Source organism: Drosophila willistoni (assembly GCF_018902025.1).
Source record: "Drosophila willistoni isolate 14030-0811.24 chromosome XL unlocalized genomic scaffold, UCI_dwil_1.1 Seg142, whole genome shotgun sequence".
In the NCBI taxonomy this organism is placed as follows: Eukaryota; Metazoa; Arthropoda; class Insecta; order Diptera; family Drosophilidae; genus Drosophila; species Drosophila willistoni.
The window spans coordinates 85,373-99,822 of record NW_025814053.1 but is presented as its reverse complement, the minus strand read 5'-3'; the positions used below and the strand labels follow the sequence as shown (position 1 = coordinate 99,822).

General features: G+C 37.1%; 2 protein-coding genes across 3 annotated transcripts; both read right to left on the bottom strand.

The window, feature by feature from the left end:
• Positions 1-432: 432 nt before the first annotated feature.
• On the bottom strand, positions 433-3,978 carry LOC6652971 (importin-4). Its single transcript, XM_015176428.3, has one exon. The coding sequence runs from the start codon at positions 3,757-3,759 to the stop codon at positions 505-507; it is 3,255 nt and encodes a 1,084-aa protein (XP_015031914.3). The 5' UTR covers positions 3,760-3,978; the 3' UTR covers positions 433-504.
• A 7,096-nt stretch (positions 3,979-11,074) lies between these two features.
• Positions 11,075-13,266, bottom strand: LOC124460542 (E3 SUMO-protein ligase ZBED1-like). Of its 2 annotated transcripts, XR_006954454.1 has the most exons (6): positions 13,088-13,266; positions 12,802-12,868; positions 12,599-12,747; positions 12,315-12,515; positions 11,682-12,243; positions 11,075-11,558 (listed from the first exon to the last, which is right to left on the bottom strand). XR_006954454.1 is itself a non-coding variant. In XM_047011565.1 (5 exons), exons 1-5 carry the CDS (start codon positions 13,238-13,240, stop codon positions 11,526-11,528), a joined length of 603 nt encoding a protein of 200 aa, XP_046867521.1. In that variant the 5' UTR covers positions 13,241-13,266; the 3' UTR covers positions 11,076-11,525. The 2 variants fall into 2 exon arrangements, 1 of the variants encoding a protein (XP_046867521.1); XM_047011565.1 differs by lacking the exon at positions 11,682-12,243 and having other exon boundaries at positions 11,076-11,558.
• Between the last annotated feature and the right edge of the window lie 1,184 nt (positions 13,267-14,450).

Sequence of the window (14,450 nt, the reverse complement as noted above, 5' to 3'; positions counted from 1 at the left end):
TGAAATCGATGTATGGCATAATTTATTTCCGCCTGCTTAAAACATGCAACATGCTTTAAACATGCAATTGATCAAAATGAGATTGGACAATTTTGCATTTCAAAAATTAATGCCTCTGATATAAATTCATCAGGCTCATATATGACAGCTGTGGTTTGGTTGATCCGCTTAATTCAACAACAACCCCACAAACTAAAGATAAAGATGCCCATTTTTTTACCCCATCTTTTTAAAGTGTCCACATTAAATACGTTGAAAACAACTACTGATGAAATGGGAGGCTACTGTAAGGAATATGTGAAAATATGTAATGACTTTAATGTGCTAGAATGGTGGAAAACTAAGGAAAACAAAAATCCAAAACTTGCCAGCTTTGCTTTAAAAAATCTTCGTCTTGGTCCAAAATCTGTGGACAACGTCCTTTTTTTTAAGTCTTACTTTAAAACATATAATTATAATAACAATAACAATAGGTAGAAGGTGTGCGAAAATATGGATGTCATTTTACAGAGAATTTACAAAAGCATACACCTCCTGATTCGAATTGATAACATTATTGAACTTATTTGGGTATTGCTGACGGATCTCTTTGACGAATTCAATGGCACTGGCTGTGCTTTCTTTATCTGGCATCTGTTTTTTATATAGAACATCAATGACAATTGCCAGCATCTGTTCGATGAAGTCTACAATACTGTAATGCGCTTTCATATAGAGAGCACAGAATGCTTTCAAAATCATATCATTCTCTTCGGTATCTTCGCACAATGGTAAATGATTAAGAAAAACAGGCAGAACTTGAGCTAAAGGTACAGCTTCATGATTAAGCACCAGAAGACGGGCCACGGCGCCGCATATATTATCCATTGCCGAAGGATTCAGCTCCTTTGATATGGCATTGGAGAGAGTTTGCAAAATTACAGGGTATGTTTCAAACGATTTTTCCTCCGCGTAGAGTACCAGTTCACCCAAGCCAAAGAAGCAGTTTTTACGAACCTTGGCATCCTTATCGCTCACCCCGCCTATGAACAAGGGGCAGAGGATATCAAAATAGGTGACCACACAGGAGCCCAAAGATTTAACGGAGTCGGCCAAAACGTCATAGACAAAAGCTCTCTGTTCAGCAGAATCGTTACGCTTGGCCTTGTTCAACTTATTGGTAAAGATATTGAAAATTCTGCCAAAATACAATGAGAACTGTTCTGGTTGAATGGCAAGTCCGAACATGGGAAACAAATTGCCAGCATTCTCAATAAGCATCTCGTCGTATTCACTATCCTCTGGGTCTTCTTCATCGCCGGCTTCACTTGGTTCATTGAATTGACATGCCATTTTTGCGTTTAAAACATCTTTAATACAATTAAAGATTAGTTCACTTATCTCTTGCGAAGGGACAGCCGCAGTCTTAATCTCTCTCAATAAATCAGTCATCACTTCAAGCAAATGGATAACCACAGTACGTTCCTCATCTTTGCGAATTATTTGTACAAATTTTGGCATGGCAATCTCACTTGCCCACCTCACACCGTCAGTATCACCTAGACGATGCAGTGCGGCCACAAACTCACATATGGTTTCCACGGCTGCTTTACGAATTGAGTCTTGCGGATGATTTATCACTTTGTACACATTCTCGAAGGCTGATTGCAGATACGGGGCAAAAGCACTACGGGTATTGGTTGCGAATTCTTTAAGAGCCAAAATGGCCTCTTCTTTCTCCATGACAAAATCGTTTTCAGCTGTAAAACCATCGAGCTCATCATCTTCATCGTCTGTATTGTCTAGATCGATTTCTCTGTCAAATCCATTTTCTTCTCCCTCTAAATATAAGGAGCGTGCGGCATTCTCCTGAACAATGGGCAGAATATCTTCAAAAGAAATAACAGATTCTATCACACGATCCATTATCTTGGGGTACACATAAGCCATGCTTTCATTGACCACTTTGGATAGAGCACCCATTAAATTGTAAATGGAGCGACGGATGTCTGGGTCGTCTGGACCCTCTGACAACATCATCAAGCAATATGTCATTGTATCATTTGCCAATGGTATGAAATTTTCCTTTCCTATCTCCCGGGTAATTGCGGCCAATGTATCTATTGCTTGAATACGCAAAGAATTCGCTTCCTCAGCACACTCCTTTACCAAATATGCTTGAAATATGGTCACAATTCTTGGAAAATATGGCATCATATGTTCTTTTGCTGCCGTGGCAGTAGATGCGACAGCCGACAAGGCTAATTCCCGCAAGCGCGGCGAATTATTGTTATCCAAAGTTTCGAAAAGTCGGTCCATCAGCAATGGCAAATGCGGCACAATGTTATCTTCCAAATTTTCGCAATACGTTTCCAAAGCATAAAACATGCGCTCCAAATGTTTCGGTTCGGGTTGACCCATCTTTAGCTCCACAACCAACTGATGCAGAAAATCAAAAAGAACGGGCAATATCTGTGGAGCGAATTTGGATATTTCCGGTTGTAGATGCTCAGAAAACTGGCCCAAAGTGAAAAAGGCAGCTTTGCGAACTACGGGCGCTTGATCGGCTATACCACTCTTTATAATGTTTAGCATTATCTCTAGGTATTTGCTGCATATGGTTTCAGCACAGCCATCGGCAATGACAGCCATACAAAGGAAGGCTGCTCGACGACGGTAGGGATCAGCATTTTGGAGAGCCAGTTCCAGCAATAGCAGTAGTGGAGGTATCAGCTTTTCTGTCGACATGTTTAAGGCCAATAAATCAAGAGTTTGTGTGGCCGCTGTGACGGGACCATTCCCATCGGTGGAAAGTTCCTCGGCGTCATCACTGTCAGTTTCACAGCACATCATTTCAAAGATAACCTGTAGAATTGGCTCCAATAATTTTTGTTTGGCTATGTCCTTCTTTTTTAGCCGCACAATGCAACCAATCAATATCACTACTTGAATTCGAATGGCATCTTCGATCTGCTTGTTGTTGGCGGTGGTCAGGCAGAACTCCATTAAAGGTTTTATGTTGTTATTGAACAATTTGGGAACATATTCGGCCATGCTGTCAAATATGTCGAAAACGATAGAAAAATCATCTGCATTCCCTTTAACGACGAATGCCGAAACTGTTTTGATAAGCAACGGCATCACCTTGAGCACAGTCCGTTCTGGTGTTGTGTGACCACTGACAAATGGCATTAGATTAGACATGCCAACTATTATGTTGGATACAGTGGGTGAAGCCAAATCTCCCCGCGTCTCAGCATTAACAAGGACTGAGGCAAACATTTCGCAAATCGAGTCCATGTGATTGACAAATTGGTCGGGCGCTGAATCAGTTAATGTGGCAAAAGTCGATGATCCGAGCTCACTTTCTTTCGCATCGGGCAGACTGCAACGTTCGTAAATGAATTTCAGAACATGCCCTAACCATACGTCCTTCGTAGAAGAGTCATGACGGATCACGGAGGCTACACATTGCGCAATTATATTCTTCACCTTTTTTTCTTTCTCCAATATAAGGGCCTCCATGATGGCTTGTTTGATGGCTTCCTGCTGCTGTTGCGAAACCATTTGCCAGTGACGAAGCTCCTTTATACGCTTGTTCAATAAAACGGCAGACAATTGCCGTACTTGTGTGTCACGTGGCGATACGATAATTTGGCACAACGTCCATAAAGTCTCTGGATCATCATAGGCCTTAGCAAATTCGGCAGTGGCCAACTGTATCCTATTGTTATCTGAGCAAAGCAGACCCTCGATGATTTGATCCAATTGTAGTGTCATTGTTTTAATTTAAATATTAGGTCGAGATTAAAAAAGGATATCACAAAAAATTGACACTTTTCCTTGGTCGCGGGAATAGTAACGAGGAAAATTGCAAAAAAACTATGCAGGGCTGAACAATCAAATATATAAACACGTTTCATAAAATTTAGGGCTCCCGTAAATTTCACTAACAAATATATTTAGAAATATATAATTTAAATATTAACTTGTGCACACGTGCGTACACTACGAATGACTATTTGTAACTAACTTTACTGCTGTAGCATGTTTAGGATGTAAGTTTTGACATACGAACTAAATTTTCAAGGCATAGGTGATCGCTCGCATTGTTCGAGAAATAACCCCAAAAGGAAGGTCAATGGTTACATCCAGAGTTGGATGAAAGTTATCTTCAGAGATAACTAAAGGATCAGTCCTGAACACAGCGCATTTGGGAGAATCCAACACAAATACCAGAGCGAGTGATCTGTCACGACTATTCCGGACAGGACTTATTTGAGTTAGGGACAACTCAAGCAGACCATCTATGAAACAATGTGACGAGGAGGGCAACAGTAATAAAGAATCATATGAAAGGGTCCAGGCAATCTCAGGTGAATTAAAATCTCCCAGAACAACGAGTAAGTCTTTGACCAAGAGATATGAGGAAACAAGTTGAATAGCTTCCAAATGGTGAATGTATACTGCCAAGTCGGACTGTGGTGGAATATACGAACAAGTAATATAGGCAGAAAAAGAATTTAAAGAAATTTTAACACAGACAAATTCAATCTCCTGATTGGATAACTGGACAATTTCAGACGAGAACGCTGAATCGACAGCGATCAAAACACCACCTGCATTATTTCGTTTGTAACTGAAACAGGAATGAATGAATTTCTTACCACGTGGTTGACATGTAACTGCCCCCGCCTACTATAAGAAAGTAGACAAAAATGCTTGAACCTGATTCCACAGTGTGCCAAAATTTGAACGCAATCCGTTCAGTAGTTTTTGAATGCATAGCGGTCGTAGGTGCTCACACAATATTTTTATATACCTACATATGTACGTACATACAACCTGACCTAACCTAATGACGCGCAGTGTATATAGATAGATATGTAAGTGAAATATTTTTTTATTTTATTTCATTAATTTTTTAATTTTCCTTTAGCCGTTGTCATTGAATATGAAAATATATAATCTGTTGTGAAATTACTTATTTTGATTTCCTTGACTTAGCATATGAACAAACTCATACGAGTTGAGTTAAATCAATGTCGAGCCGAAACAACATACGCCCAAAAGATCGGTAGCACATTGACCATGAATAAACTCAACAGTGAGTTCGCGTACATATGAATGTTTCATCGGTTGAGCCGCATGGCACGATTATTCGGCCAAGCTAAAATGTGTACCGAAGGCTGTGCATAAACGCAATTCGTATGCTCATCAGCATGAGCTGATTTACATTCAACGCTGACTTTCGTTCAGTCAGTGGAATTGAGAAAAAAGTGAATTTTGCAGATCTCTGGTACATATCATGTATACAAATCAAGATGATAGGTCCGTTCACTGGTTTCCGTTTGGGTTAGCCGTTGATGGAATCTAACTCAAAGGGATGGATTAGGGCGAGATACGGTTAATCTAGATCACTGTCTTTTTGGCTGAACAATATATAGTAGATTATGAATTACGGACAAGTGAGGGAGTAATGTGTGTTTATTGTTTAAGCGATTGTACAAAACTGAATATATTGAATGAAAGAAAAGAGAACTAAACCTAGACAGGAGGGACAATTGTCGCTATGTTGTCCTATGGACTTTTACATAAAAATTATAAAATACTTAAATTTTAAGTTCATTGTTATTCTTTTTATGCCATACCCGACCACATACAGCTGTGTTCAAAAATATAGTAGCGCATCACCTTGCAACATTTATACTAATTTTTCGACATGTTAAACATTACTAGATTTATTTCGTTTGTTTTTGCACAAACTTGTTATAAGTGGGTCTGAAGCAATTAATAATGAATTCATTAAATCCTCCATTGTATTTACACGCGAATTTTTTCGTGTATGCTTGAGCCGAAAATTTCATAAATTTTTGTTATTTGCTTCCAAAGCTTCTTCCGACATCATGCCAATCGGAAGTGGTACACATTCGATAATTTCGGCTCCGTGAATTAATATTTTGTGCAATGAGCTGGGCATGTAAAACCAAGAATATTCTTGCACAAATATCTTTGCAGTTTCCATCGTATATTTTCTAAAGCTATCGGCATTTATTGCACAACCTGAACACATGGAACGCAAAATAACACCAAGTCTTTTTATCAGGTCATGGTTTACACCAGTAATTTGGACAGTTCTGACTTTTCGAAAAACCTTCGAGCTGTTTTTCCACTATTCGTGTTGCCACACCCTTGAATTCGAATATCTACCAATAAAGACATTTCGATTCTGAATCTTTCTTGGATGACTGCCTTTTGTTTATCGACTATGCTCTTGTCCGAAGCACGAACTTGCCCCTTTTTAATTGGTAGACGATAGCCGATATGTAGCATACATTCAAAGCAGCGAATCCAACAATGCAAAGTCGATAATCCAAACTTCAGCAAGTCCTCATTTCTTGCCAAGTTGTTAATTGCATTTAAATCGTTCATAGCCTTGGGCGTTGCTTTACAAATACCACATTTTTGCGATGATGTTTCGGCAATCACACTTAAAACTTTGCCATCGATCATGGTAAGTTGCAATTTGTGGTAAACTTGAAAGCTACTTAAGCGCGTAGGCACAATTTTCAATATCTGTGAATTCATTTTTTCAATTTCCGCTGTAACCAATTTTGTAGACTCTTTGGCAAACATTATTTTTAAAGGTCTCCAATACCGAGTCGATGCCAGGCAAGGATTTTGCCAAAGTACGCTGCTTTCCACTTGCAATTGTAGTGGCACTATGCATATGAAAAATATGTGCTCATCTGCCATCTTAAGCTCCGAATTACTGAAGCTCTGCCGTTATGTCGCGTGTCCCGAACTCCCATCGCAACCCCATTTAGAAATGAGGCTCAAAGACTTATATTTATCGCCATTATCCGAGAGTTGGCGAAAAACTTCGGGATGCACACCAACAATTCTCGTAATGGTGTGGTCCAGCATTTCTTGTAAAGGAACTTCAGCCCAACTTTCTTTCGTTCTGATGCAATCCGGATAGCACATTTTTTTTATGCCGATCGCAAAAAATCATATGTTGGAAAAATATTGGCTTTTCGCGCTTTTGTGCCTGCTTGCAATAGCTTGTATGAGTTTTTTGAGTAATCGCCATCAATATAAAGCGCCAATGCTTCTTCTGGAGAATATTTAATGGATAATTGTTGTTCTGCATGCAAACTTTTTTTTATACCCTTGCACAAAGGGTATATTAATTTTGGTGAGAAGTGTGCAACGCATAGAAGGAAGCATCTCCGACCATATAAAGTATATATATTTTTGATCAGCACGACGAGACGAGTTCAAATAGCCATGTCCGTCCGTCTGGATCGACGCGATCTCCTCCTAGACCGTAAGAGCTAAAGAGCTGAAATTTTGCACGTAGGTTTGTATATACTGCACAGTTTGTATATTTTGGATTCAGCCGGATCGGATCACTATATCATATAGCTCCCATACAAACGTCAAAGTCACGAACTGTGACTTTTCTCAATACCTTCGTTATTTTTGGAGCTATTGTCGTGAAATTCAATATTTATGAATTTATTACACTAACAAACGACTGTGCCAAATTTGATCAAGATCGGGTGACTCTATCATATAGCTCCCATAGGAACAATCGGTGGTGAACAGTGACTTTGATCAATATCTTCGTTATTTCCTAAGCCGTTTTTTCGCAAACATTAGACCTTTTACACAAAAAACTTGCAAGGGTATACAAACTTTGACGCGGTAAAAGTTAGCCCCGGCCCTCTGGTTATTTTTTAGATGCGTCGGGATCTGCTTCTACTATTGAAACAATGTCCGATGCACTCCGTATACTACATTTATAAAGGTTTATACGTGTTGCTCTCATAAGGTCATTGCAAGAATTGTTTTCCACAAGATGTGATAATTTTGTGCACTGACGGTTGGAGTGGCAATTTTCAATATCTTTTGGTTTTCGCCCTGGAGCCAATTTTTCTTCAGGGCTCAGAAGAACCAAATCGTCGTTGAGCCAGGCTGCGTTGTTGTTCTTCAATTGATTCTTATCTCTGTTACTTTTCTTCCACTTTTCAGACAATTTTTTGTGGAAAATTTTTAGTTTATCCATAATTGAATGGTAGTCCTGCTCACTACAGTCCGATTTCTTGAGATCATTAGAAAAAATGTAGTAGACAAGTGCGGAATACTTATTTGAAGAGCATTTTTCCTCATGCCATACTATAAAAAGTTGCCACTTGCAGACCGACATGGTTCCTATAAAAAGCTACATTGTTAGAATGAGCAGCTAATGTTGGACAATTCACATAGTGGACGAACAATATAATATCACAAAGATAACATTTTTACGATCCAATACGGGCCTTATAATTTTTTATTCTACAGAAGATGAAATTGGTTAACCATAGGGTATTAGAGAGACAGATAGTTAAAACTACAATTAAACATATATCACATATATTCACAGGTCACAAAACATTTAGATTCTTAAAATACATACCTTCACATTGTGAAATACAAAAAAACTGGATTAAAAATGAATAAAACAACGTTTTTTTCAACAATCTAAGATCGGTGTAAACACGTGGGTAAAGTGCAACGAAAAGCTGTGTTTGAATATTTTGTGTTTGTGAGCTCAGGGCTGATTAACGACATACATATTATCGATAAAGATGCTATCGATTTGCTAAATGAACATATTACTATCGGAGGGAAGTAAAATTTCGCATGATTTTAAATGTTGAAAATTGGTATTTCGCTACGCTAGATCAGCCAAATCGCCCACTGTGCGATGTGGAGAAAATTCGGAGACTAAAAATGGCAAATAGCAAAGAAATATGGAAGTACTTTGCTAACAACTTAGAAGAAGGAGTCGCGTGTTGTAAAACATGTAAAAGTGTGCTAAAAAATAATAGAGTATTTAATATGAAATCGCACCTATTAAAACTACTTAATATTAATGTTAACGGTAACGTTGAGAAAAGCATTTCAGAGGTGTCATAAAATTCAAAGTTAATTTGGATGAAAAAAATTAAAATAGAAGTAAATAAAAAAGACTTATTACGAGCCTATATAGGCTTAGTTACAGAGGAATGCATTCCTTTTAATGTTTTAAATTCGTCAAACTTAAAGAAGTTAATAGAGCATTTATTTGAAGGGCTTAAAGCTGCGGGTGGGAAGGACATGAAGTTACATGCCTCAAACTGCAAACAAACATTTAAACTAGTGACAGACAATGTAAAAAAGGACATAAGAAGAGGTGTGAATAATAAATTGATATCATTAAAAATAGACAGTGCAACAAGGTTAACGCGCAATATATTCGGTGTAAATGTAGATGTACAATTGTAAAAAAATGCATGCGCACAATATAAAATCCGTTATTTCAGAAATGGTGGAACTGAAAGGTGTAGGTTCAAGTACTGCGAAAAATCTTGCAACTGAAATACTAAAAGTCCTTACAAAGTATGACATAGATAGTTTCTATAACATCAGACAATGATGAGACCTGTGAGAATGACGAATATTTAAAAAAAATCGAGTTTTTAGAAGCAATGCCTAGTTTTCAAATAGCAAACATTGAAGTGTGTCGATGTGCCGCACATACAACTTAGCTAGTTGCTCTGGACGTGGTAAAATCATCTGCCATAATGCAAAACCTGCAAAGTACTGCAAGTGGTGCTATTTTTTGTTTCGGGTATTTTTTGAGTATTTCATGAAAATCCTTGAAAAACTTTGAATACGTTGGATATTATTATAAATTTTTTTTTGCTTCCATTAGTAGTAAATATTTTACGTTGAAAAACGTATTCACATGTTCCTTGAACCTTAAATTAAAGCTAAGAGTCCTTTGAACACATAACGTCAGCAAGTAGTGCTATTTTTAAGTTCGCAACTGTATACGGTATACTGAGCTTACGACAACAGCTTGAGGAGTTTCGCCAACTGGAATAGTCTCTGGGCAAAATATTCACAGAAACCCAAATAAAAATATTGAAAAATGGTGGCAAACGTACATCATTCAATCCAGATGATATGTCTGCTGATATTTGCCTCCATACCGCAGGCCCTCGGGCGTATAATCATCTATACAAAAAGGACTTCCTTTATCGAATCGTGCCACCTTATAGAGACGGTTATCAGATTTTGACATAAAGACTGGTACCCTGGATGTGGTCATTGACCTAAAGGCAAATGAGGAAGTGGACGAGAGTGATAAGCTTTGCGTATTGGCCTTCAACGAGATGAAGGTTGCAGCTGCCTAAGAATATGACAGCTCAGCGGACGTCGTGTACAAGCCAAGCAAGTTAGTGCAACTGGCGATTGTACGCGGGTTAAAAAAATCATGGAAGTAGCCAATTTATTTTGATTACAACACCCGAATGGACATGGACACGCTTAACACCATTTTAAGGAATCTGTACCGTAGAAGATATCCAGTAGTAGCAATTGTGTCCGATTTGGGCGCCGGAAACCAACGACTATGGACAGAGCCTGGTATTTGAGAAAGTAAGTGTATTATTATTGTGTATACAAGATTTGAGTTGCAGAAAAAGAATTTTGACATGTAAAAATATTATTGCAAAGGACTGCAAGGGTGTATTAAATAAAGAATAGTTAGAAACAATTTATGTAGGTATGTATGCTGATTAAGTCTATTAAGTGGTATAACTGCTATGGCAGCGTCGACAGAGGAAAATAAAGCGTCGCATAACAACACGAGAGGCTGTGTGACCAATGAGAAAGCACAAGGAGCAGAGAGGAAGCGATGGATGCCCGCATAGCAACAGCGGCGCTATGCAGGCAGTGCAGAGTGACAGAGACGGAAAATAAATGGGTGCTAGTTACCCGCCACACACAGTAAACCAGAGGTAAGCGCCCATAGCCCGTGCGGGCACTTTTGCTCGGCAATTGCTCGTGTGGCCGTCTGTGTGCATGCCGATGTGAGCACGAAGTACAAGTTGAGAGCGTAAAAAATAGGGTTGTCGGATATTTTTAAAATATCGTATCGATGATATTTTTGCTTTTGAAGAAATATCGATATGATATTAATATATATCATTAAAAATATCGATATATCGATATTTTAGATATTTTTTTCCCCCAAAATAAATTTAAATTTACACAATAACATAACAATTTATTTTCTTAATACGGATTTTCTTTACACGCATTTTCTTAATACAGATTTTCTTCACACGCATTTTCTTAATACGGATTTTCTTAATACGGAATTTGTCATTTTGCATATTCAAAGGCATGTTTAACTCCAGTATTTGGAGTTTAAAGATTTCAAAAAAACCCGTTCTGTTATATGTGTATCCGTCATACGACTTCGCGAGTCACAGACAACACATTTAATTGCAGAAGCAAGTCGCTTCGAAGGCACTGAACTACCAGGGGTTGTAAGGTATCGTAAGGCAAGCTTCGAAAGTCCTGGCATAGCTGCCTTATACGAACTCCAAAACATTATTGGGTTACTTTCCCACGAAGTTTGGGGCAAGCTGAGATACATCTTTAGCTCCCTATTTTCCGAACCGTCTACTTTCACAATTGACCTATTGTGCGCCTTTTCCAAGCTATCACTATTGGTCATCTGAATTTTCGTCATCTGAAATCTGTAAAAAATTAAAAAAAAGAATTAGTTACATTTTTGAACAGAATTTTAATATTATTGTGAGTAAACTAATTACAGTTATTTAAGTTAATATATAATTATAATCTTTTAATTTTTGACATACCAGTTTTTCTTCAGTAAATGTAATCAATTCTTGTAAAATATCTTTAGTCGCCTCTTGTACCCCGATTGGCGAGATATACATCTTTTTAAATCTTGGATCGAGGAATGAAGACTTTACTAAGACTTTATTTAATTCAAGAGGCTTGCACAGGCTTGCTTCCGGAATTCCCTCATCAGCCTGAGCTTTTCGCAGCTCGTCCATTAATGCAGGACTGTGCTTGAAATGCATAACAATTTTTTTAACTTTGTCCAAAATACTACAAAATGATGCGATCTCCTTCACAGAATCGTCTACCACTAAGTGGATGGTATGCGCAAAGCAAGGAATGTGTTTCCCATTTCCAATAAAATATCTTGATGCGGCTTTCATATTATTCGCATTATCCGTGGTCAGTGTTGTACACTTAGACTTATCAATGCTAAAATCGTCGCACGCTTTCTCCAATAGAGAGCTTATGTACTCACTGGTATGAGACTAAATTAAATTTGAGAAATGTATGGTTTTCTTATATTAGGTGGTAAAAATAACAACAAAGTGACAAATGGCCAAAATTCACAGAACACTAGACAAATACGAGTAACAATTAACGAGGTGACAAAAACACAGATAAAATAATCAATATAAAAAAATTACCTGATCCATTCTAGCTGCCATTAAACAAATTGATTCCAAACATTCCTTATTTATAAAATGCGCAGTTATTGTAAGAAATGATCGGCTTGAGTTTGTGATAGTCACTGCGTCGCAGGTGAATGCGACATCCTCCACTTCGCTTAAAATCTTTTTAACAGCATCCACTGATTTGCTGTATTTTTCTTCGATCATTGTTGTAATCTGGAAAAAATGATATATATTTAGAAAAGCGTATTGATTTTATGATTATTCTATACAGTAAAACAACCGAAATTAATACTTGCCTTGGACCGGCCAGGCATTTTAAATTGCGGGACACATTTCTTAAGAAGGTGTGTTAGACCTTCTTTCTCCACGCACCGGACAGGCATGTTGTCTCTGCAAATCATGAAGACAATTGCTTCATATATTTCATTCGCCTTCTGTCCATTGTCTAAAATGAAGAACAAGTTAATAAAATTCAGAATGCACACTTTTTCTTACTTACCTTTTAAAGCTTCAATGTTTCGAAATGATTGTTCAATTGTTTGGTTTTCACGAAACTTCATCGAAACCTAATTATTTAGTCAAACGAATAAGAATTCAGAATTAGAAATTGCGAAATAATCTATATGAAATTCAATCGGGTGTATAATTCGAGAATTTGTGCGTGTGGCTCTAAAATTGCCCGCGTTTTCTTGAAATACACACACCATTGCATTTCGAGAAAACGCGGGCTCTAAAATTACACACACGCACAAACAGAAAAATAACGGCACTTTATAAGTACTTACCTTTTTTTGCATACACTTTACAAAAGTGTCATAGTGCTTGTTTTTTATGTGCGACGACATATTTGTTGAATTTCCACTTGTTTTAATAATTTTTTGACATAGTTTACATTTTGCTGTTCCATTTTTAAGATGCAAGTAATTCGATTTCATCATTTTTACATCCGCGCTCGCTGCACTCATTCTTGAAATGACCAACGCAAAAATATCACAAAAAAATATCGATATTCGATATTTGGGGGAAAAAAATATCTCGATATAAATATATTTTTTTTTGAAAAAAATATCCGATATATCGATATTTAGATATATTTTTGACAACCCTAGTAAAAAAACAGCTAGTGTCGCACAGACTTTTGAAGAACGCAGTGCTATGTCGCTTTGTTACGCAGCTAAACGCAGAAAAATTAATGATTCACATCTTTTACATGGCAACATTAAAAATATTTTGCCATTATTTATATTTTGTCCCTATAGGGTAAAAAGTATATTATAATATAAGCGAACATGTATAATGTTATATAAATATAAGATATACATGTATGCACATATATGTATAGTATGAAAAATATATATAATAGCCGATACAAAATATGCATTCATTTTTATGACATTTAGGTAAAAGGAACCCAAGACTCATGACTGTACTTTGTTTTTTAAGGCGATTCGGTAAAAAAGGGTTGTCGGAAAATTCCGGTCGGAATTATTCTTTTTCACTTGCAGTTTAATTTTTTTATTCGTTTCTTCACATACGATTCGCGCAGTGTAAAGCAGCTTACGCACACAAGCAAGCGCACGCATACATTGACAGTTTGAGCTGGCTCTCTTTGTGCCTACCCCTGCTAAGACTTAGTATGTCAAAGTCCAATAGGAGCAGAAAATCTAAACTCTTTATTAGTAATTAAGCTCAACAATTGGTCGAAATTAATATAGTTTTAAGAAGTACTCGTTGTATTCATTTATATTTTGTTTTTATTTTTTCTATTGTTGATAAGTATTCGATTAAAGCTAGACAAAAGAGAATAATGGTAGAAAAATGAAATACTTTTTACTTATTACTTACATTAAGAAACATAAACAAAAAAAAACGCAAAATAATGAAGTAAATATTATTTATTTAAAAAAATCCTTAAAGAGTGTGTTGAAGACTTTTTGAATTAACTTATTCAGTCATTCACTCACTCACTGAGTGTCAACTCGCGAGCGACAATTATATTACTCCCGAAAAGAGAATCGTTAAAAGAGTTCAAAACGAAGAACTTAACATCAACGCCCAAGCGAAAACCGAAGCAAAATAGAAAAAACACTATTGCTCAGAGTGAGAGCAAATTTTTTCAGTTTTTTCGCTTCTGTTCAGAGGTTGAGC